The sequence below is a fragment of the Mercenaria mercenaria genome, chromosome 8 (genome assembly GCF_021730395.1).
Source record: "Mercenaria mercenaria strain notata chromosome 8, MADL_Memer_1, whole genome shotgun sequence".
NCBI lineage: Eukaryota > Metazoa > Mollusca > Bivalvia > Venerida > Veneridae > Mercenaria > Mercenaria mercenaria.
In genome coordinates this window covers 32,923,567-32,948,836 of record NC_069368.1, presented here as the reverse complement: position 1 = coordinate 32,948,836, position 25,270 = coordinate 32,923,567, and the positions used below count along the sequence as shown (strand labels likewise).

General features: G+C 33.4%; 1 protein-coding gene across 1 annotated transcript; it reads left to right on the top strand.

Moving 5' to 3' along the window:
* The first annotated feature begins 492 nt into the window (after positions 1–492).
* Positions 493–24,120, top strand: LOC123566629 (uncharacterized). Its single transcript, XM_045360906.2, has 10 exons — positions 493–691; positions 2,736–2,884; positions 9,191–9,350; positions 10,281–10,333; positions 18,323–18,360; positions 19,191–19,256; positions 19,891–19,947; positions 20,679–20,882; positions 21,416–21,575; positions 22,911–24,120. The coding sequence occupies exons 2-10, from the start codon at positions 2,757–2,759 to the stop codon at positions 23,020–23,022; spliced, it is 978 nt and encodes a 325-aa protein (XP_045216841.2). The 5' UTR covers positions 493–691; positions 2,736–2,756; the 3' UTR covers positions 23,023–24,120.
* Positions 24,121–25,270: the final 1,150 nt, after the last annotated feature.

Below are 25,270 nucleotides of genomic sequence, written 5' to 3'. Positions count from 1 at the left end.
AACACATTGACAGGTCGACAGTTAAAACAGTTGTTGAATTTAGGCTTTGAGTAAGGTTTCCAAGGACCAAACCTTTTTTACCTATGGGGGCTGCTGCCCCAACACTCCCGCTTTATCCCCAAGGTAGCTAGAATCCAGACATGTATCTCCAAATTCTTAAAGAGCAATACCCTTAATTTGGTCTGTCCACCTGCCAACCTGTCAACGCCATTTTATTTATAGATTAATGTAAATTGGTCTGTCAACCTGTCGTCCAACGCCATTTTATTTATTACTCCTGAATTATTTTTGCTGAACAAATTACTATGAAATTTATTTACTTTTTGAATTCCATAGCCTTTAACACACATTAGTAACCAAATTACTCACTTATTACATCATAATTATACTTGACCCGGAATCAGAACTGTGTATGGTATTAATCCAAGATGGAGAAACAACATACTTAACAATTTTCTAGTCCTTAAATTTCGCAACAGAAATAAACTGCATACCTTCAAAATATCTTTCTTATGTATATGTATTTAACGATACAGCTATCATGTTGAGCATAACAGTGACCTGTTTGATTTTGTGGTTGTAAAAGGCTTGTACGGTTTAACCGAAAACGTGTAATGTGGCAGGAGAATAAAAAAAAAAATAACTGGATTTAAACTGAATTAAACATAAATTTCGCTAATTTGGAAAAAAGGTAAGAATACTTTACCTGAAGATTTTTTTGCCCTACATGATGTTTAGAAAGGTTACACTTTAATCCCGTATATTGCTTTTTGTTAATTACAAGCAAGCCAGATAGTCTCATTGGCAAGAGGGAAGACCATTATAAAATCAGCAAAATTTAGCCAGGCAGTTTCCATCTATTTGCTTTTGATTTTTGTTAAGGCATCCGCATCCGCAACGGGAATTCAATGATTCGAATCATTACAGACGCTTATCTTTAGTGCCTGACCGGTTAGCTTGCCATCATGACTTCCTAATATTTTATGTTTCACATTAAAGGAAAGGATTTTGGATGTAAAGATATATATGCACAATATGCCACATCAGTCAAATGTCAGGTACGGATTACTACGTTTCTATCCGTAGCTAGACGTAGCTATCCGCGCCGCATGTGTGACTAGGGTATAACCATGTTATACCACAGTCACACATACGGCACGGATAGCTACGTTTAGCTACGGATAGAAACGTAGTAATCCGTATCGATCCGTACCTGAGCCGTACGGATGGGTACGGATAGATACGGATTACTACTTTAAGGTACGGCTCAGGTACGGATCGATAAGGATCGATACGAATTATTACGTTTCTATCCGTGGCTAGACGTAGCTATCCGCGCCGTATGTGTGACTTGGGTATTAAACAATATTTTAAAAAGTACGCCATATAACAGTCTATGCCGTATGATAAAATGTTTTATTTACAACGACAGTCCTGGGTGCAGTAATGCTTCATTTTCAACATCATTTATTTACTTAGGGTGAATTTAAATTTATACATAAGAAAACTTTAGCTCCATTTCCCACCTGAAATTGTTTTACAGCTTCTGTTAACAAAGACATTATTGTTACATGTAAGCACAATGTCTGGTAAAACAACAACAGGTTAATGCAGATCACCGTCATACCAATAGATATTTTGAAATGACAAAGGACATATACATATTATATATAACGGCAAAGACTGTTATATGGCGTACTTTTTAAAATATTGTTTAACATGGTTATACCTCAGTCACACAAACGGCGCTGATAGCTACGTCTAACTACGGATAGAAACGTAGTAATCCGTATCGGTCCGTACCTGAGCCGTACGGATTGGTACAGACAGATGCGGATTACTACTTTAAGGTACGGCTCAGGTACAAATCGATACGGATTACTACGTTTCTATCCGTGACTAGACGTAGCTATCCGCGCCGTATGTGTGACTGGGGTATTAAAATGACTCACCACGTCACAGCATATTAAAACTGTTTCAACTTTACTGTGAGCGAGGCGATCAAACCTAACTACACAGTCATATATAATAATGTTACGAGAGAAACAAGCAATTTGAAATGCCAGAATGTGTTTAAGATGGCGTTATTAAATGACCCTGTAAATGAAGTAATATTTTGAATTTACCTATTATTCATTTGTATAATATTCAGAGTCAAGTAAATGTGTTCTTTATGTTAAAATTGCATTTTCAGTTCCTTACACATAGGTATAATCCCTGATTATGTTAATTTTGTATTCGGAAAGTAAGTTGACACCTGCTGGGAGGTGTGACTTTATAATAGTTTTCCTGTTCGTTAATAGATATGAAGAGTATGGTGTCAGCATGCTAACATAGGTCTGCCATTCAAATGTTACGCCATTATATAAATATATAGTTTGCATCACTTAAAAGCTCTTAATACTTTTGTTCAAAACGTGTCTGTCACGATTTGGTAATGAACATAAAATAGATTGATTTCTTGTTTTTTCTTGTTTTGATAATTGGTTTCTCAAATAACTGTTTATGGTTTGGTATATTAATATATAGATATTGATACACATAAGAAAGTTTTATTGAACTAATTGTTTTTATTACCTCCCCTCATGGTTCTAGTGGAATGAGTTCATGTGCAGTAATGAAAGTAATATTATTCTAACCATATAATCATGCATAACATCTATTTTGAGAGTTAATTCATCTGATTTTAACATAACAAAATAAAGACTTAAAATTTATACTTTCTTTGTTTTTAGAGTTTCAGGCTCTATGTAAAGATGCCCGTGAATTCCTTCGTAGAACGAACGATTGAATGTTCTATATGTATGGACAGGTTTGACACGCCAAGGCTTTTACCCTGTCACCATACATTTTGTCAAAGCTGTTTGAATCGTCTTTTGAATAGGTAACGTATGCGACTTTATGTAAAGGTAAATTGTCTGCGCGTATACACTTAAACATCTTTCAAATAAATTTAAGCCATACGGAGTACACCAAATATTTTATCATAGCTTATCAGAAAGACGGGGGTTAGTATTATTTGAAAAATATCATACAAACTCAACATTATTAAATGAGAAATTCAATGAATAATTGTTATCAATATATGATAACCGTTATCAGTGATTGCATAACAACGTAGCTAAAAAGTAGAAATATGTACAATAAATTGGTATTTGAAAAAGATCATTTAAATATTTATCTACTTGTAAAATATTTAAACAGTGATGACAAATGCTGTCGTTTCTTTTGTCGGCGTGACAAAATAACAATCATTTCAAATTATTTATAATGATATTGCCCTAACACTACCGTTTTCATTGTTGATTTGTTCGCTCGAGCAAGTTGCGTGTTTCCACTGAGTACTTATTACCAATGACAACGTGATACTTGAGCGCTCATTCCATTAACTGATAAAACAGTTGTTCATGTTTCAAGTACATTACTTGACAAATAAAAATTTACATCCAACAGTTATATCAGCAATTTAAAACTAGACCAGTGTTCAAATCGCTTGTCCCTTGCAGGTGTGGGTTTGAAACTTTGGGATAAATTTTTTTTGCGTGTCAGAAAGCCCCTCAGACGGTTTGCGGAAGGTCTGTGATTCTATCCAGTATCCTGTTCGTGCCTTAAATTATGTCGCTAAATCTCTTTTAAATTATCAACTTTGAATATTACAATACAAATTTGAAGTTGTTGATATTAAACACAAAGCAATCATAAATTATCTTGGTAAGTTTTTGTACTACAAAAATAAAAATGATATCAAAATGGAGCTTTTATGCTAATTTGATAATTTGCATATTCAAAAATATTATTTATATTGTTACAAAATGACAAAATGTTGCTTTAAAATAACATTTTCTAAGTTTTAAATCAATTTAAATGTACCAAACAGTATAGATCTGGTCTTAAAATAGAGAAAAGTGAAAACTTCACAGGTTACTCAACACGACAAAAATGAAATGTTGCAGGCTCGGTTTGATTAAGCCTGTTCATGGACGGTAGTGGAATTGCATGCTACCGTCCACGCCCTCTAGCCCCGGGTTGAGCAGAACTCAACATTTACACATGCTAAAAGTATAAAAAAACCAAATAATTTAGAGACATCCGCAGATGTATTCAAACGGCGGTGAACATGGAACCTTCAATGATACACGTGTTGAGGCGTGTAATTCCATGAAGAGCGGCGTTTGGTCCCCAGATAAAGTAAAGAGTTTGCCCCAAACGAGAAAACAATGGGCAGAAATAAACAAACTGGATTTTAGGAAGGGGATCTGAGGTTATGAAGCCTGCGTATCACAGGAACTGATTAAACAATACCCAAGGCTATGAAAGCGGGAGTACTGGAACCACCCAGGCCGAAATGGTCATGTTGAGAAAATAAACAGTACCAATAACACGACTTAATGTCTCTCAGTAGTTTCTAAAACAGTATTTTGTTACTGTTATAGTAATGTACTAAACAGTGTAGATCTGGTCTTAAAGTCTCTCAGTAGTTTCTAAAACAGTATTTTGTTACTGTTATAATAAAACAATTACATTAGCAAATTCGCATAAAAAGAACCAGCGCCACAACCAAGGTCTCCAAAAAAAAATGAGTCGAATGTTACTGAATACAATGATAAATTAATTAATTGTTATCAATGAAATAACAATTATGTGACCTATACTGTCCGCAGACATAGAGTAAATACCAAACTGAAGGAGGGATCAGTATGCAACATACTTAACACATGTTACGTTACCATTTCAACAACATTGACTTGTTTGCATCAATTATTATAATAATAAGAAACTATTCTAAAAACATAATTAATGTTTAATGTATTTAATGGGCCTTTTTGTTCCTTAATTATATCTGTAATAGAATATATGAAAACAGAAAAATTTCATAAAAGGTTGCCTAAATGTAACTGATCAACTTTAATACCTTCTAACCAAAGCCCAAATCATCCGTACGAGAAAAATAGAAAATACCCGTTTTATAAGCGAAGGTTTAAGTCAGTGTATTTCAAACATGATTGTGTATAGATATGTTCATTACTTTGATGCAAATAAAACTTACTGCTCATGAACAGACTCAATCAAACCGAGTCTGCACTTTTCACTGTTTGCATTGTTCTTGGTGCTTCCGAGGGATCTGTTTTTCCAGATTATATTTATTTCACAACAGCGGGTGTTAAGTGCTGTATGGCGGCCGTAAAAAGTCACCCTGACTTCATCTCAGTCTTGTTATAATTTCTGGTACTTCGGGATCATTGATTTCAACTCATTTAGATTTGAAAATTGAATACTGCTTAAGCCGTGCTACCTGTACGAAATTGTACAGCTGTACAAGACCTGTATTTTTGTTCAAAATTACAGTCATGGTTACTTGAATTTTACACCTGTAGATTTTATATAACACCATTAATTTTACAGCTGTATATTTCTATTTACAGCTGTAAGACGACTGTAAAACAGGTCGAATCATGCAAATGAGATACAGCTGTAAAAAGATACAGCTATAAAAACGAAAATGTTACAGCTGTTAATATGTCTAGATGTTAGAGCTGTAGATATATAACAGATGTTGAAAAAGGGAATATCATTTTAAGGGACGTGAGCAGAAGTACAAAAAGCTTTAGGATGAATTGTAATTCTCTAGAAAGGGTAGCGATTATTACACAAATGGAAAATAAATGATCTAGAAAGTAAAGAACAATATCAAATATGTTTCAAGTATAGCAATTGCAAACTTAAGGTATTAGATCACTAACAGAGAACCTCCTTTTTGAAGCGTATTCAATTCCTAACATAAACTTAATTTTACTGCTAATTTTAGGGGGCGTAGGTTCAAGCCCTACTGGGACAAATCCTTTTTCCTTATTGTCCTTCTTTTCTAGTAAGTATTTACTTTTTTCAAGACTTATTATTGATGTCTTGTACAAAAATGGAAAAAGATGAATCTTATAAGCGATTTCTTGGTGTTCAAAGTGAATTTACCACTTAAACAGAAGGGGTAGAGTTACACATCTTGCGGTGAAAGTTCTCTATTTTGCTTTCACTCTTGGATTAAATATTGTGGAAGAAATTTAGGTAGGTTTTACGTCTGCCCTAAGGTTATTTTTAAATGGAGTAAGCAAACTTTAAAAACAAAAACACAGCATTCGACCTTATTTTTTCAATGTTGAAGTATGAATTTTGTCTCATTAAATCTGTTTACTTGAGGTACCATAGAAAAAATGATATTGACATTTTTATTTTGTATTTTATAATTGTTTACCAATAGTTTGATGTTTCTTTCATTAAAACTAATGGTAAAATGAGTTCTCTGCAAACGTTTTGGATACTGGCTGTCACTTTGAAATTTGTCTCTACTTGAGCTTGAGGAGATACCATAAGTTATACAAAATTTATAAAAAAAAAAACCGGCTAGGTAAAAGGTGTTTAAAAATTGCAAAATAGTGCAAAACACGGTTACTGTTCAGAATATACCAAGCAAAGGCCATTTAGTAAACATTACTATTAGTGATCTAATACCTTATAGAGTAAGATACAAAGTAGAAACTATGCATCATATCTTGTTTATAAAACTTTCTATGTCACGAAAACATATGTCAATTTTGTAATTATTTCCTTTAAACTTATCAGTTTCAAATAAAGAGTATATTGTTAATGCATGTGCTTACATATGTCCCTTTACAACTGTATTAGATTATTAAACTTTTGCACTTACTCATTAATGGCTAAAATGCCAATATTGTAGATGATGTGGTGTCTCTTCTGTGAATTTCAGTTTAATATATCCCGCCAAAATGCATTAAAGATGGCTGACAGTACTCATGTTTCCCTCCAAAAAGTCACAGCTGTAATTTTGAGACATGACCATTTAACAGCTGTAACTTTGAATTAAATTTTTTACAGCTGTATATTTGAGACCTACACTTTATTTACATCTGTACATTTCTATTGTATTTCTGCTAATTCTCCACTTACAGGTCGTTTACAGCTGTAATTTCAAAATAATAGTATTCCGTTTCCGACTTTTTCGACAAAAACTCAAAATAAACTTAATATATTCATTTTCTCAAAAGTACAAAGTGTACATTGTATGCATTGAGATGTTAAAATGGTTTGTCCACCGTTACCTCAAGTTTTGTAATTTATAGCGGCGAATATGATCGTCGTTATCACCATCATCATCATCTTCATTTTTAATTCTTATATCGTGGGCCGGGATTTTCGTTGTTGATTATTTCATAAACGCATTATTAAATTCGTTGTGGATATTCAGCATAGCATAAAAATATATAAACGCTCTATCATAATTAATTGATAATAAACATAATTAACAACATCAGTTTCATTTATATCTTGGCAAGTTTAGTTTTTGAACTCATATTTAGCCAAAGCATGAAATAATATCATCTACATAATCGATTCATCCAGACATTTCACTTAATAATGATAATGAGCTGTAACATTTACGCTCAAAATACTATCAGAATATTTCTTAATAAAGCTACAAAGTTTTCACTTTTGCTTGTGTCGACCTGTAAATTTAACAGTGTCTATTTACATTCCAATCACCTGTGATAATAGTTGTTCACATATTTATTGATTGGAGATATGTTTTTAACTATATGTAGACCGCATGTGATTACAGGGTTAGCCATTTTATTGATACACTTAAAGGAGCATCATGTACCTCTAAGATTTGTTAACAGAAACTCCTTAATAACAGGTAAATAACCTCTATTGGAATGGTCAGTTTTGAAATAAACATCACACTGAATAATTTGACTGTAGTATGTCCACATTAAAATGATTTAATTCATAATACTTACGCACAATGATTATTAAAAGTATCGACAAATGTATTTGACAGCATTTGACGTATATTGGGGAGAATATAAATCTTATTCCTTATTATAATACTTTATTACCTTTATTGTGGCTATATTTTTCTGTACTCTTTTCATCTAAGTCTATTTCTTCTGGTCTGGATGTGTACTGACCATATGACTTCAACTGATATTTTGCAAGGTCATATTTACAATTGATTTTGGTATTTTCCTCGGTCTTACTTTCAATATACAGGTTGCCATAATAGGTCTGTGTTCTTTTGACATTTGTTGCTGGATCTTTTTACATTTACTTAGCCTCTTACGGTTTGTCAGTTCTGGGTTTTGCTATGTCTTCATTTTTGCAGATATATTTATGATCTCTTAAGGTTATTTTTCATTTGATGGAATTAATGTTAGCTGTGCATGGGTTAAAGTTATCTATAACATCTCTTGTCTAGTCTTTTTTAGGAGGACCTACTCTGTTTGAATTGTCTATATCATAAACTATTATATCTGCTCTACTTTTTTCTGAACAACAGCTGAGACAATATCATTATCTTTTTGTTAGCCGTCGTTTACAATTCCTTTTTCCTTGCTATATTGCTCCGCTTCATCTAGATTATTTCTATTTCTATATTTGACTTTTACACTTTTTTTCTTTTTCTATTTTTTATTTCATAGGTGTTGTTGATAGATAACATACCATTAACCTTAACGCTTTTGTTAGTAGCATTTTGCATAACAGATACTATTGATACTATGTCAATCAAGTTAGCATACTATGCCGGTTAAGTTAGCATTGACTACAACCTAGCCTTTTTGTGAGATCATTGTCAATGGCGTCATATGCGGAGATTCCAGCTTAAACTTAGATGGGTAAGAAAACATTGGTTTATTCTGTGAAATTTGCATTTCCCCTATATTTTGCATTTCACACTTTTACTTTACCAGACGCCCATAATTGTCTACATAATTTTACTGCCTAAATCAGTTTATTGGCTTGGAATGAATTAATCATTATATTTTTGTGAACGTTTTGGGTCTGTGTTTCGAACATCACACTGTTTCTGATACTAGACTCTCATGCTTTAGCACGATCTATGCATGATTTTGAATGATTATTTCTTCAGTTTGCTTTTCTAAATGTCCGTGTATTAAATATCTTTTTCATCTTTAGCACTACTTGTCGTTAAAATGGCGTTTGAAACTGCTTTACATTTTTAGCTAGAAATTTAATTTTCCATTTTTGTTTTTCAAACATATATGATATCATTGTTTTTGATATTTTTATACTTATTTAACCATTATACATGTAAAAGGGAAATGTCTGTTCATATTGTTGCACATTGACTAATGTTTATAGCTAAATTCTTTTAAAGGTCTACTGTGCAATGTCCACAATGTCGGGAAATTCACAGAATTCCAAACGGAGACGTTTCTTCTATTCCAAAGAACAGAACGATTGAACAACTTCTTGATGATGTAGAGGATTATGTAACTGTAAGAAGAACTAGGAATACACCAAATACAATAACAAATGTACGTACACATAACATAAATAAGTCTCTGTAATTGTAATTTTGTCATACAGTTATTATAGTAATTTACTTGTATAGCTTGAAGAAGTGTGTCTACTGGTTAAATCCTGTGGACATGTACCGACTAGCAATATAGAAATGTCTGGTGCAGATATAAATAGAATGAGTCGTTAAAGGGGTATGTCTCCAGATATAGGCATTTTTTCGAAAAGTGAAAGCCCTTTCGTTAATAGGTTACAGCAAATTTACTCTGACGCTAAAGACCCCTTTGAGTTAACATTTAACTGTATTATCACATTTGTTTCTAAAAGACAAAATGATCACATTGCCTTTATTCTGCGTTTGGTAACAGAAAGTTTTGATATTAAGCAAGAGAATTTAACTTCTGTTTGAGAGTTTCTATAGATAATAATTACAGAAATGAGAAACTCTATGTGATGGTATTCTGATGTAAGAGTTTTAACACTGTATTTTTTTCTCAGCCACTAAACCCAACAGCACCACCAATAGAAAACCTGGACAGCCAGCCTACTGCCGCACCCGTGCTTGTAATCATATTACTGTCTATCATTAATAATATGTCTTATCCTGGAATTTCGCGTTTAAATTGTAAGGAACGTACATGTTTTTGGAAAGCCTGCACGTTCATGCATCTATTTAGAAATTAATATTGATATTAAAAAACGAAAAAAAAAAAAACACGAAAAAACGCCAGAGGTCCCATTTCATAAACTTATATATTTTTAGAGCATCTGTCTAAAATGTTAACCATTGTTAGTTACTTCATAAATCTAGTATCATATAGACAAAAATTCTACTGCTACAATTGTGTATGACTTAAAAGCGTTTTATTGTTGATTCATTCTTTCCTTTTCATTCAATATGTGCAGGCACGCGTCACATGATTTTTTAACTTGTTTTCAATTTTTAGGAAGGAGACAACCAGACGGCCGACACAATACCTTCCAATACAACTAATACAACGTAAGTTATATGGCAACATTCTTTTTATTTTACAATTCATTTGGTCCGTGGCAAGCTATAGTTAAGTTTACCGAACATGGTTCGCAACCTCCTAGATGCACTGGCCTTAAAAATGCCTTGTTTATTGTTTACTTTTAATGCTCTGTTTCAGCAAGGACTTCGGACACTTTCTATATAAATTTGCCTATTCCAAGAGTGAAAAATAAACCACTAAGAGATAAGTATTTAATTTCATATACCATCAAAATACATATTTGAGATTATTTCTTAAAGTCAAATTTTCAGTATTTGTTTCATAAAACGATGATTTTTGTTCTAAATAGAATTACGTACCCTGTTATATACATTTAAAAGCTATTTTGCTTATACAACATTGTCCCCCCCCCCGTGCATCAAAACCATATTTGGCCACCATATGTAGATATTAATTATACACATTTTCTGTGACTATTGTGTTGATGCAAGGGGTGGAACAGTACTATAAAAAATACAAGTACAGGGCGTTCCAAAATGTAAAGTAACCAATACTTTTTATATTCATTTTTATTAATTTGATAGTCACATATGTTTACATCTGTTTGTAACTCAAATACTATACAAATGTTTGAAACGGTACACATAGGCATGTTATACATGTATAGTAGTGAGAGAAGCAAATACTTTGAATCAATTATTATTCGTTGGGTTAGATTTTCATTGGCTTATCCTGGTTGTTTGTTGCAGTAGATTGGCAAATCTTTCCTGTAAAATACTAGCAACACACCAGGTAATGTTCTGCATGCCCTCCTCGCGACGCTCACGCCACTGGCGATGAGGATGTAATTTGTTTTCCATTTTGTTTTTATTTTTGTATTTTTTATATTTTTTTCATTTCTTTATATTTTCATCGTCTTCTGTGCGTTAATATTCATTTCTTTTAGAAACATACTAAATGTCACATGCATTCATTACTTCATGTTCTTCCTTCTGTGAAAACTGAATTGAAGATTGTTCCTTGCGGCGGACTAGGCCTAAACACCACAAAAAGAGGCAATATGTGCACAGTAGTTAATCTGATCCTGACTATAGTCTATTCAACAGAAATAACGCTTGGCACTGATATGCCTGTGATGCATAGGTCAAGAACAGTAGCTTCTTGGCAGGTCATATCAGCGGCAGTTTCACATTCAGTGTGATGCCACGAAAGTGATGTGTCAAGTCGCTTTCCATGCAGATGGCATATACAAATACGGCTAGACGCGAAAACAAACTAAAAGGTCCAGCCGAGTTTCAGGTGGATTTTTTATGCAACGACCTGTTTCTACTTTAACCCTACGAATGACACATTTTACGAATGTGTTTTGCCCACAACTTCAGCCCTGATTAGACAACATTATCTTTAGATGGGTTTATTCCGATTTAACTTTTTATGTTTAAGCCAAAGTTTAAGCCGTGTCATAAGAAAACCAACATAGTGGCTTTGCGATCAACATGGATCTAGACCAGCATGCGCACATGCACAGTCTGGTCAGGATCTATGCTGTTCGCTTTCAAAGTCTATTGGAATTAGGCAAACCGTTAGCAAACAGCATGGATCCTGATTAGACTGCGCAGATGCGCATGGTGGCCTTGATCCATGCTGGTTGCAATTGCACTATGTTGTTTGTCTCTTGGTGCGGCTCAAATATTATCTGTGCCACTGGTACTTATCCCAAGCAAGAACCCACCCTACGGCCTTGATATGATGACTGCCTTTTCTTAGTATTAATGTTATACAGCACACAAATATCTGCCATCGCCATTAACAGAGCTACACAGACATGTACGTGTACTTAAATAACTACCTGAACCACTGTAATGAAATTAACTGGTCACTTATACATGTATACCTATTCACACATGTAATGCATCAATAACTTTACATTACGAACAGTGCATAGGTAAATCAAGTACAGGTTTTTGCAAAAATATCGTTCTATTTTTATTATTTATTTATAGGATTTTAATCTTAAAATGTTTTTTTTTTTCGTAAATAAACAGATTTTTTTCATTTTTTTCGACCGGAATTCATATATTTAAAACTTCTGTAAAGTGATGACATTATATTTTTACGGAAATTAAACATTTTTTTTCAAGAAAATATACCCTGACCTAGATAAAATAAAAAAACCCATCTTGATAGGAACAGATACAAACCAGTTTCTGCTGTAATAAGTTAACTAACACATTAGTTTATCATTGACTCGAAACGATTTGAGTATTGATTAAATATTTAATGAGATAGTATAGTAAGTATATGATAGTGTTCGAAGTCCTTTAAGAAAGGGTTTGCAAATTCTACAAATCATGTGATAAAAGCGTAGTCCAAAATGTCTAATAAATATTTTGCTGTAAATATTTTCTTCCAGATCGCCCTGGTTTAAATACAATTTTGTCCAGGATTCAAAATCTAACAACTGATGACCATTCATTGGCCAAATTGTGCAGTACATATTCTCAGGAATTATGGTTTCAATAACATCTACAAAGTTTTTGTAATACTTACGAAGCTCCAGTTTAGCTTGTCATGCATAGCTAGAAACAAAAGCTGACAACAAATTTTTAACAATAACAAAATTTATTCAATGTAATATTAAAAGAGATAATAGGTAAGGGTAGATTTCTCGGAAGCACAGAGCACCAAAAACACAGTCCCAGAGCTACGCCTTTACATAGTAGGCCCACAACAAAAAGAAGCTGTAATGGAAAAATATTTCAGACGGGTTGCTTCAAACATCCAACAAGTACATATTGATCTAAGCTAAAATTATTAAAGGGGAAGGAAATGGCAAGAGGGGGATCCGAAGGGGAAAGTTAAAACAGGAAGAATATACAATAAAATGCCATTTACTTTAAAAACAGTCGCACTACAACGTAAACCACAATCATTTTTATTATTATAGCGCATACACTCATGTACCAAAGATAATCACACAACGACGATCAACTGAATAACATAAAAAACGAACAAGCAACACATAAGAAATCAGTAGGGCACCGTTATAGGCTCACAAGCTTACAAACGTACCACACAAATAGGAAACACAATCAAGCACTGTCTTGGGATTCGGCTGCCAAAACAAAGAGGAGCCACGAAAACTTACTAAAAGTAAAGAGGGAGGGGATGCAAAAAATAGCGCAAATGCAAGGGAGGTCAAAGGGGTGGGGAGAGAGGGGATGCAAAAAATAGCGCAAATGCAAGAGAGGTCAAAGGGGTGGGGAGAGGTTGGGGGGGGGGGGGGGAGCGGAGGAAAAACACTTATAACAAACAAGAAAGTAAAATACATGAAACAAAGTTCCAATATTTATAATATTCAGTCTTTAAATGGACCTTTTATGTAGCTTTAATCCAGTGTCAACACAAAATTATAAGATCACTATGATAAAAAGATCACTGTCGAAACATCTCGTAAAATTTATTGAACTAATACCCTCACTGAATAATCAATTCTGGTAATATTCATTTTATTTAAATTATTAATTATTTCCAAAATATGTTCCAATGATTTTAGTTCCAAAAATATGACTTCCAAAGATAACCCGATCAGAAAGGCGTTTCTTTATAATATAATATAAACCGAAAAGATATACAAGAAGTTCCCTCCAAGTTTTATTCATGACCTGATTTTCCATAGCTTCCGTAAAGTCATTTTTGTTATGCATGTACCTTATTTATGGAAAAGAAGCCTTAGGGAGTTCCTAACAAGTCTTATGTATGGAACCACCAGAATATTAAAAAATGGTGTCGGAAGGAAAATGCAGATCAGAACGCTCTCACTGAATGAAAAAAAGAATATATTTAAAATCATTAAATTAAACTTGAGTTAAATTTTATGAATCAAATCCTTCCTTATTACCTATTAAACCCAAGTTTTCACTTCGAAGTTAAAAGAAAGCTTATCCAAGGTACATACGAATTTTGTTTTCACTCCTGCAGACAAAGCTTCTATTATTATTATTATTATAATATGACGCATTTATTACATTGAAATATTACAAAATGAACTGAAACGTACAAAAACTTACCTGTTATCACAACTAGATGAGGAAACTATTGCAAAAAGTCATGCAAATCATTGTATAAATTTTAATGTCGCACTTGACGACAGTCAAATGAAGCTCCCTACTCTTTATTTGATCCCTAAACCTCACAAAACTCCATATAAAGCTCGATTTATTGCAAATTCAACCTTATGCACTACAAAAAAAAACAACATTTCTGTACTTTTGACTTCCTGTCTTACTACAATTAAAGACCACGTACAGAACTATTGCTCCAAGGTTTATGAGAACTCTGGTTTTTATCTGTTTTGGTCCATCAAGAACTCTGAAAATGTTATGAAAAAGCTAAAAAAAACCAAACACTTCGAATGTTCGATGATAAGTACTTATGATTTTTCTACTGTTTATACTAATTTACCACATAATCTTATTAAAGACAAACTAGAAGCTTTAATTGAGAAAACATTTGCTAGAGATAACGTTAATTATCTGGCTTGCAATGAAACTAGAGCATTCTTTTTAAGGGATACAACTTATGGAGTTGTGAATCAGGTTTGTGAAGCTCTAAAGTTTCTACTAAATAATATATTTATCAAATTTGGCAATAAAACTTACAGACAAGAAATTGGTATCCCGATGGGAACCAACTGTGCCCCCCCCCCCCCCCCCCCCCCCCCCCCCGTCATTGCTGATTTATTCTTATACTTTTATGAACGAGATTTCATGTTTAGTTTATCCACTGAGATACAATTTGAAATTATTGAAGCTTTTAATGGAACCTCAAGATACCTTGATGGTATTTTAAATATGGACCACCAATATTTTTCAGAAATGGTGAAATATATTTACCCTAAAGAGTTACAGTTTAACAAGGCTAATACTTTAGATTTAGAAGCGTCATTTCTGGATCTAAATTTAAGAATTGTGAATAATAATCTAGAAACGAAAATATATGACAAAAGGGGCGATTTTAATTTTGAAATTGTCAACTTTCCCAATCTCCATGGAGATGTCCCTCGAGCAACATCATATGGTGTCTATATTACACAGCTTATTCGATTTGCAAAAAGCTTGCTCAAAGATAGATGATTTTAATGACAGAAATCTTCATATCACCAAGAAATTGTTACAACAGGGTTATCGTTATCATAAGCTACGGAAAGCTTTTAGTAATTTTTACTACAGATCGTCTGAACTATTAGAAAAATATAATACTCCCCTTAAAACACTTAAAACTTGGACTTACACACCCGGAATACTATGGAGATGTAGTTTATAAAATTCGGAAAATTAAATATAACCCTTATTTTAATCAAATTTTTGTTATATTGGTTAAAAAGTTTATCAAAAGAGGATACGATGCGAAAATTGTGAAGCACAGTGCATGTTTAGTGATTGGCCCCTCTACAGTTAATTGCTACGCTTTCTTATTTGATGGTGCGATGACTAATAAAGTGTTGGACCCCATGGTGCTTTTCTCCTAAATCCTACATACAACGGACGGAGGAAGTTGATTTTTGTTTTACAGTTTTCTTAGTCGTGCCCTTAAAAGTTAGGCTCTTGTTGTTCTGACTTCAGACAAGTTTTTGAGTACATTGGTGTAATTGTACCTTAAATTTACTTTAATATTTTGTTTTGCTTTATTTATCTGTTACATTTGCACTAATGTTAGAGCCTTTCTCACCGGGGATTTTATTTACATTGTGTTGTTCAACTTGTTGAATATAGGGTAAGTGCGAGGATGGCATGCCCTTAACGCGTTTAAACCCCCAGTTTCCTTCATTTAGGTTACTGACGATTCCAAGGCGGTGCCCCTATTTTCAACAGGTTGTTTTGTCTGTCTTGTATTGTGTGTTGCGTATGTTTTCTTGTTTTGCCCTCTCCATTCCCTTGCATTTACGCTACATTTTGCATCCAATCCCCTTTAATTTTAGTAAGGCTCCTCCTTATCTTGGCAGCCGAATCCCAAGACGGTACTTGATTGTTTTTTCCTACTTGTGTGGGTGTGTTTGTAAGCTTGTGAGTCTATAACGGTGCCCTACTGTTTTCTTATGTGTTGCTTGTTCGTTTTTCTATGTTATTCAGTTGATCGTCGTTGTGTGTTTGTCTTTGGTATATGAGTGTCTGCGCTATTGTGGTTTACGTTGTAGTGCGACTGCTTTTAAAGAAGATGGCATTCCCTTGTATATTTGTCCTTGTTCAACTTTCCCCTTCGGATTCCTCCCCTACTCCCGACCCCTTTTCGCCCCTTACCATTTCCTTCCCCTTTATCAATATTTAGCTTATATTAATATGTACTTGTTGGATGTTTGAAGCAACCCGTCTGAAATATTTTTCCATTACAGCTTCTTTTTGTTGTGGGCCTACTATGAAAATGCGTGGCTCTGGGCTGTGTTTTTGGTGCTCTGTGCTTCCGAGAAATCTACCCTTACCTTTTATCTTATGTATGGAACCACCAGAATGTTCATTATATTTTAGGCTAATAAGCATGGGGAAAACCCATATGATTATTAAAGCAATCGCCGGATCAAACAATTACACCTAAAAGAAACTAATGCATAAGCAAATAAAACAATGCAATACAGAATAGCACAGTTAAATTCATATGTATAACATTAACAACCCTTAAATCCCAAAATGCCATATACAAGCCAGACGGTGGCACTGGGGCAGGTTTTTATAACATATCAACTACAAAAAATAAGTTGAAAAATGAATAAATACACATTGAAATATCCTTTATTAATTGATACAATTATCTTTTAAAACCACAGCAGTGTGAAGAATAGTTTCAAAAATTTATTCAAACTAACTTCAGTTAGATATAATGAATTTGCCAGGAGCGAATGAAGTAATGGACCAGGAAATTGAGAGAATGCACACAGTTCCAACATGGTTCTGTTTGATATGGCCGACAGACTCAAGTATCAACAAAACTAACACTTAGAGTACAAGTGAAACTTCTTTAAAACTGGTTTTGAATGGTTTAAAACAAGATAGAATATCCTTATAATTTTTGCAGTGGTATTTTATATCATTTTTTTATTTTTTATAAGTTTAATAAAGCTGGAGACTATGAGAAATACAGTATAGAGTTACAGCTGATCATTTTGAAGACCTTGTCACAGCAACACTTGTTATTGGTGTGTAAAGTCGTGATTGTTATACATATACGACTTTAATTGTTTTTTTATTTCTATATTGGTTGCTAATGTATCTTAATTAATGGGCCGTGAGCAGAAATACTTGTTTGATTTTTAAATTCACAACAGTTTTCATTAAAAGCTTAAATGTGACACTTAGAATGCTAGAGCAATTTTGAGTTTTTCGTTAATCTGATATGGATGTACAAAATTATGGAAAATATTAACGATTAACAATCAATAAAGTTTGTCAAATTTCTTCTTTAATTGGTATTGATTGATTGATTGTTTTGGGTTTAACGCCGTTTTTCAACAGTATTTCAGTCATGTAACGGCGGGCAGTTAACCTAACCAGTGTTCCTGGATTCTGTACCAGTACAAACCTGTTCTCCGCAAGTAACTGCCAACTTCCCCACATGAATCAGAGGTGGAGGACTAATGATTTCAGACACAATGTCGTTTATCAAATAGTCACGGAGAACATACGCCCCGCCCGAGGATCGAACTCGTGACCCCGAGATCCGTAGACCAACGCTCTTACTTAATTGGTATGTGTTTACAAATAGTTTGTGAATCATTCATACGGGCATGACAGACAGCCAAGTGAAGCGTTGTTATTTGATAGTCTCTTGATAGTCTCATCGTTCTAATATTTACAGCCATTGTAGTAGAAGTTGGGGCTTTAAATTTGGGAATTGAAACACAAGACGCTTGCAATTGCACTTTTGATATTTGCTATACTTGCAAAGATGTCACTGTACAAATTCCTGCCATCGGAATGTAATGTATATTACGTCTTTGACAACAATAAATCATATATTTTTAGACGAGGAAGGTGTTGCCAGGATAACTGTTTGTGCTGCAGTAAGTTTCGGTTTCTAGCACTTTTACTCAATTTCAGATCAGAATATACGATCAGTTCTTTTTTATGTTTAATATGTTAATGTTTAAAAGTCTCCCCGTACATTCAATCAGGGCTGTTATATTTCGATCTTCTCAGATCGTTCAGCACGACTTTTTTGTCGTGTTATTGGTATTGGTATGGTGCCTGCTTTTTAATTTTGTCTTTTGACAGTTCCTGTGATACACAGGCTCCATAACCTCAGATCCCCTTCCTAAATTCCAGTTTGTTTAGTTCTGCCCATTGTTTTCTCGTTTGGGCAAACCCTTTATTTTATCTGGGGACCAAACGCCGCTCTTCATGGAATTACACGCCTCAACACGTGTATCATTGAAGGTTCCATGTTCATCGCCGTTTGAATACATCTGCGAATGTCTCTAAATTGCTTTTTGTACTTTTAGCATGTATAAATGTTGAGTTCTGCTCAACCCAGGGCTAGAGGGCGTGGGCGGTAGCATGCATTTCCACTACCGTCCATGAACAGGCTCAATCAAACCGAGCCTGCAACATTTTCGTTTTTTTCGTGTTGAGCGACCTGTGAAGTTTCCACTTTTCTCTATTTTACATGTATACACATGTTTCGGCATGGCCCTGCAGTATATTCCGTTATGCTGTTGATGGACAGACGTTTCGAGCTAAAAATAATAAAAAAACAATAACTTTTTATATCATCCTCAAGTTATTTTCAAATTCACACAATCTCTATAAAATGTATAATGGATATATTACGTATTTACGAACATATTAATTTGCAGTAAGTATCATTCAGAGAAATGCTGTCTATTTATTTTAGAGAGAACTTATACAAGGATTTGGCGTGTTCTTAAAGTTTCTGTCAAGAACAATAAATTAAAGCGATGTAAGTATGTTTTAAATAAATTTATCACTCGCTTATTACATGTACTAACTACAATTTTACTACAGTTTTATATACAATACAAAGTGTTTAACAAATTTGTGCATAACATAATACATGCTCATGCATATCCAAATTTCCAAATATTTTATGTGTATTTTTATGAAACTATTTTTCTTGCCCTTTTACTGAAATTTTATAAATTAATTAACCGCTGCCATTTCATGATTTCAAAACGTTGATTTATTAAAAATGATTTTGACACAATGTATTTTGAATTAATCAGCATGCGAACTTTGTCACTGTTGTAGATCGAACCTGAATGGAATTTATAGTTACTTGTATAAGTTAATATTGTACAGACAGGAAATTTACAAAAGAACAAAGGTCATCCTGTTTGTTTATCTATTGGGCATGTAACGTTAGAAAGTGTTAGGCTATTTCAAAATCATGATGTTCCTGAATTAGCATTTGGCTGATTACTGTCTAAAGAATAATCAATACTTTTGCCACCTATAGTGTTATTTGTTCGTTTGAAGTAAAACTACAAAGATAACTCATTGCAAAAAGTATTCGTACATCAAATTAGATAGATTAAAAATAATATTTGTTTACCATTGCTTTTTTCTCGTTTCAGTTTTCCTTGTGTTTGCTTTTATATATTGTCTAATCACACTGTCAAGGGGAATTGCAGGTTTTCCATAGTTTTAAGCTTAACAATTTAAACGATTTAATTTTATGAAAAATATATCTTATTTGAAGTACTTCTAAACGGTGTTCGTAGCACGTTTGTCTTCTAATAATATAAAATATAAATATGCACATAGATGTTACGTTCAAGCTTCTGTTTACCAAAATATAAGGACGTAAAATTGTACTTTTATCATCTGTTAAAGAGTCAAACTGATACAATTAAAGGGTTAATAGCGACGTTTCAAGCTTTTGATGGCAGTGGAAGACTCCAGATCCCTGCTGAGCATGTATCTGACATGGGCGAGAGACCTTATGTAGGCCAGCATGATGGCTTCCCATTATGTAGAATTCTACACCCTAAATGAGGTTTCGAATTGTCGAACCTACCACGGCAAGGAACAAGCGATTCAAAGCCAGCGACCTTAACCATTCGGTCACGGAAGGCCTCTTAGAATTGCCGTAGATTCAGTTTTGTACTGTAGCTGTGTGTGAGCTACCTCACGTTGATGAGCAAATATATAGGATGTCGTAGCAATGTTTCTCAATTAAAATGCCGTTTCTGTTAAAGTTCATTTATACAGAATACAAAAACGAATATCCATATGTTAGCGACTGAAACAGGCTTTCTATCTATTTAGTCCAGTCAGAAGCTCTTTGACTTTTTATTATCTTATATATTGTAACAGTTTCAAATTACATTGCCATGCTACTAATATGTAATATCATTTTCAGGGTTTGTTAAACTGAGCAGTGATTGTAAAGAAGAACACGATGTCGCTGTTTACCTTACTGTGAAAGCATCTCTGGCGGCCTTTTACTGGGGGACGTTTTTCGTTTTGTACTGCGTAGAACATCTTCGAAAAGCAATAAAAAATCCATTCATTCTGATATACCTGTTTCTTGACGCATTATTTGGTGTTCCTTGGCTTTGTTTAGGTTTGCAAACTGATAGCTATTTAATAGTAAATTGTTATCATTGTAAAGGTCATTTTCGTCATCATGATTATACACGAAATTGTATATCTTAATCTATGGGTGACTTCTTGTCGATATCAATTCTCGCAGACACATTGTACATATAAAACTATGGCTGTTATCCTTTACATCTAATATATTCTAATCCTCTGAAAATAAAAACAGTTATATAGAAATACCATAAATATGTTAGCAATAAATTGTTCAAGATAGTATTTAGACATCACAGTCAAGAAGTAAATATTGTTAGCATTCGGAGAGTACTGTCAGCCATAGCTGTATCTCCGATCATAGTAAAATATGGCAGTGCGTTGGCAGTATTATTTTGCTAAGTTAGACCAATAAAAATGGATAATTATTTTAAAATAAATAGTAAGAATATTTAACATTTATTATATGAGTTTCACTTTGATCGTGAAATCTCAACACACTCATTGCATTCCTATCAGTTAATATATCAAAATGCTGAGCGGACGAAACGTTTCTAATTTCAGGGACTTACTGGGTATTTGGATTGCGAGAGGATATCAAAACGCTATGCCCTCGCTTGGTTGATAGCTGGAACTCAAGTTTCCTCGACTTTTCTAGTTTTCTAATTGTTTTGGACTGGACTTGTTTTATTGGCTTTTTGTTCTTTGCAGCATATACTGCATGGTATGAAAAAGTTTATTTATTACGTTTTGCTTTAAAAATATATATTTGTTGTAATAAGACAATAATTGAAAATGACGTTTTAAGTGTTTTCATATTAGATATTCAAATTTCAAAAATGAATTACAGTCGAAACTCGGTATCTCAAACTCGCTTACCTCGAAATTCCGCTTAAGTCGAATAATTTTTCAAGTCCCGTCAAATTTCCTTCTTTATATACGTAATTCAACTTCGGTTACGTCAAAATTTGACTTACCGAGACTCCAGATGTGTCGAAAGGGATTTTCAGTCCCGTCAATAAAATTCAAGTGCATTGTAAACTCGGTAAGACGAAGTGAGAAAAATATGCGATAAAATTTCGTACATGTCATTGTAAATGTGGTTAGTTTTTAACACATGTCTATGTTTATTGCCTAACCATAAAGCCGTAATGCCGACACATCAAAGGTACGGCGATTATCAAAGTGAGATGACGTCATTCTTGTTTGCGCGTGCCATAATAATAATTGTTTGATGTAAACATTAAATTTCTTTAATCAGGTACATTTATTTTTGAGACGTTGTGAAAATTGCTTTTAATTTAAACTAATGCATTAATTGGTCTGACCAGTTGGGATATTTAATAAGGATTAAGAGGTAATCGCGATGAGAAAATTAACTTCTTGGGGGAAAGCATCATTCGTTCAAAATGTCAGATCGAAATGCTGCCAGTCCTCTGGGAAAGAAACGTAGTACAAAAAAGAAACTTGACTCAAATACATCTGAGGTTGGTACCATTTTTATTCTTCGGAAAACTTAAAACTTTGATAAACACGAACTGTACGGAATCGTGTACGCAAAAATTGCCGACAGCGTATACACGGCATCAAGAAAACAGTTCTGATTTTTCATTAAATCTGTTCGTAATGTGTACTCATTTCGTCCGTATATGTCCCTTCTCATAACTCGAATTTCGGTTATCTCGAAATAAAAAGCATGGTCCCTCGAAATTCGAGATACCGAGTTTCGAATGTATATTATATATATTTTTCCTAAGAACGTTATATTTATATTAGAGGGCATTTCAGTTAGCAGTGTTATACATGATTTTAAATAAACAAAATGCGCCATTCTCTATAACAGTATTTCAATAATAAAAAGGTTAAGTTTAGCAAAGCATTGCTCGAGATATCACTGTACTCTCTTCTTGCGAGCAAGTGGAACTGTAGCAACATAATTCAGTGGCAGTGGTGAGTGTTAAAAGATCTTTAAGTAAAACGTATCGTACAAGAAAACGTTATAACCTAAAAATAAGATAACTCATACAATTTTGTTCAGTTATGTTTAATTCTATTATAGTGGTCCTGAAACTGATTATGATGAAGATGAAGACTACGCCGAACAGGAATCAAGTGGCGGTGTAGGCAATGCTAATGTCGATGCCTTTCAGCCAGGAGGAAATCATATATAATTATGTATAGACAATATATTGTACATACCTTATATTCGTATTATGTATCACTACTTTGTCATTAGTACCTTTAAACAGATCACTTGACTCAGTAACAGACTGGGTATTGAAATGTTATTTATTAATATGACATTTCTGTATACCGCTCGCGTACGCTTTCAGTAATATTGGCATACTTAAAAATTTGATATAACTTTATTTAAAAAAAAACGTATTTTACGTTGAAGATATAAATGTACGAATTTTGAAGATGCTTTGAAGCAAATGTTTCCGTATCTATTTAAAAAAAACTTCACTACATATACATTTATCTAAAAGTATTGCTACATCTACATTACATTAAGTTAACAATGTTGTGTTTTGAATAAGGATTAATATAATTATGTCTGTTAAATCTTGTTAGAAGTAAGTGCAGGAATCTAGCGTCTGTAAAATGATAGTAAATAGCTCTAACTTAGATATCATCCGTAACCTAAGTTAAGGTAAGTTTTTTTTATTACAATAGTGGCTTGATCTATTATCAGACCAGATCACACTTGGCGCTTTCGCTCCCATGGCAAAATGTCGTATAGAGTATCCCAAATCAAGCTACTATTATATGATAACATATTCTATTATCAAATATTTAAAAGCATTTGTATTCAGTAAATGATCTCACAAAAATATTCGTGACAATCAACTTAATGGTAAAACGTAATATGTTTTCATTTTCTCAGTTTTAATCTCCTATTGCACGACACCTGAACTTATAGTACTGTATAGTCATTATTAATACCAGACACGTAAGCAGTCCTGCTTGAGGTACGAATTGTCTGTATTTGTAATTTAAGGGTTATCTTAAGAAATCATTATAATAAAATGATTAGTAAATACACATCTATTTTCTGATAATTTGATTCTTAATAAATTTTAGAAATTATGTCCAAATCGTATTTGTTATTTGGCAGGTAGAAATATTACCAAGCATGGCAAAACGCTTAAAGGTTTACATTTTATTTTTCTTATTTGAGTTTATGTACCATGATTGTTAAGAAAGCAACTACGAAGAGACAAATTGAGTGTAAGAAGGGTAAAATCAATAAATTTGACTTTGTTGTATCTTGTCGTTTTTGGCGTATCCAGATCTGATTGCATCTCTTTGTTGGCTGCCGTACTTGTTGTGTATGACATGGTAATTCCCACCTAGAACATAACATATTCTTACTTTCATGTGGCACAGTAACTCCTATGGAAAACTCATTATTTTCTACGTACGACTAACTTATTCATATTGTTGAGTACAAGTGACTACCTTATTCAGCAGGCCGCTTAGCCATTTTGAAAAACTAACTGAATGTCTACCTACGGCAAGTGATTTCCTAATACTTCTGAGTGCTGAGGCAGATTAAACTGTATTTCACAGCAGTTTATTATTCAAATAATGTAATGATCATTAATAAAATGATTTTATTAAATCCAATATAAAACGATGCAGATGTGTTTTCACCTGTACATGTTTAATGCGTGCCGTTATGCATGTCACAATACATATAAATTTTTTATATTTACGACAAAAACACGCAAACATTTTTAACTACGTCAACTTACGCGTTCTCGATTTTGAATTGAAACTGGTTTATTGCTCATAGGATCGTCCATTACAGCTTTACTCAATTTTCCTTCCTACTTGTGATTTACCTTTTATAAAGTTACGTTATCCATAATGTCTGACTGCAAACTTTAGCCTTAGATTGTAATGCTAATGGTATACCTCTTATTTGATAACGACCCTAATGTCTAAAATTAAATGCAATATAAGCCTAGGCTAGACATAATTTAGACATCAGACTTTTGTAGTTGCTTTCTCTTGTCTTGGTATATTTATATACCATTGTTCTGTCAGAACAAATAAAGGAGGCGTTATTGAAGTAATGGTATAAAACTAGAAGATTCTTTCGCTTGTGGTAGGTGCAGAGAGGAATATCCAGCTCGATAATAACTGTTCTGGCGGTAACGAGTTCAAAAATTGAATCATTTTCTTGCATACCATATTCAACAAAAAATAGTAAAAATGAATTCAAACAAATGATTTCCTTATAGCACCTTTTTATTATAGTAGGATATTAACAAAGCGCGAGAATTCTACGTCTGTAAACATGAAGTACGTCATGACGTTACAAGGAGTTTCTAATAATTCATTGGCCGGGAAATTTGCTGACTTTTTCATGGCAAAAATCTCAAAAATACGTCAATCCCTAAGTGAATACCA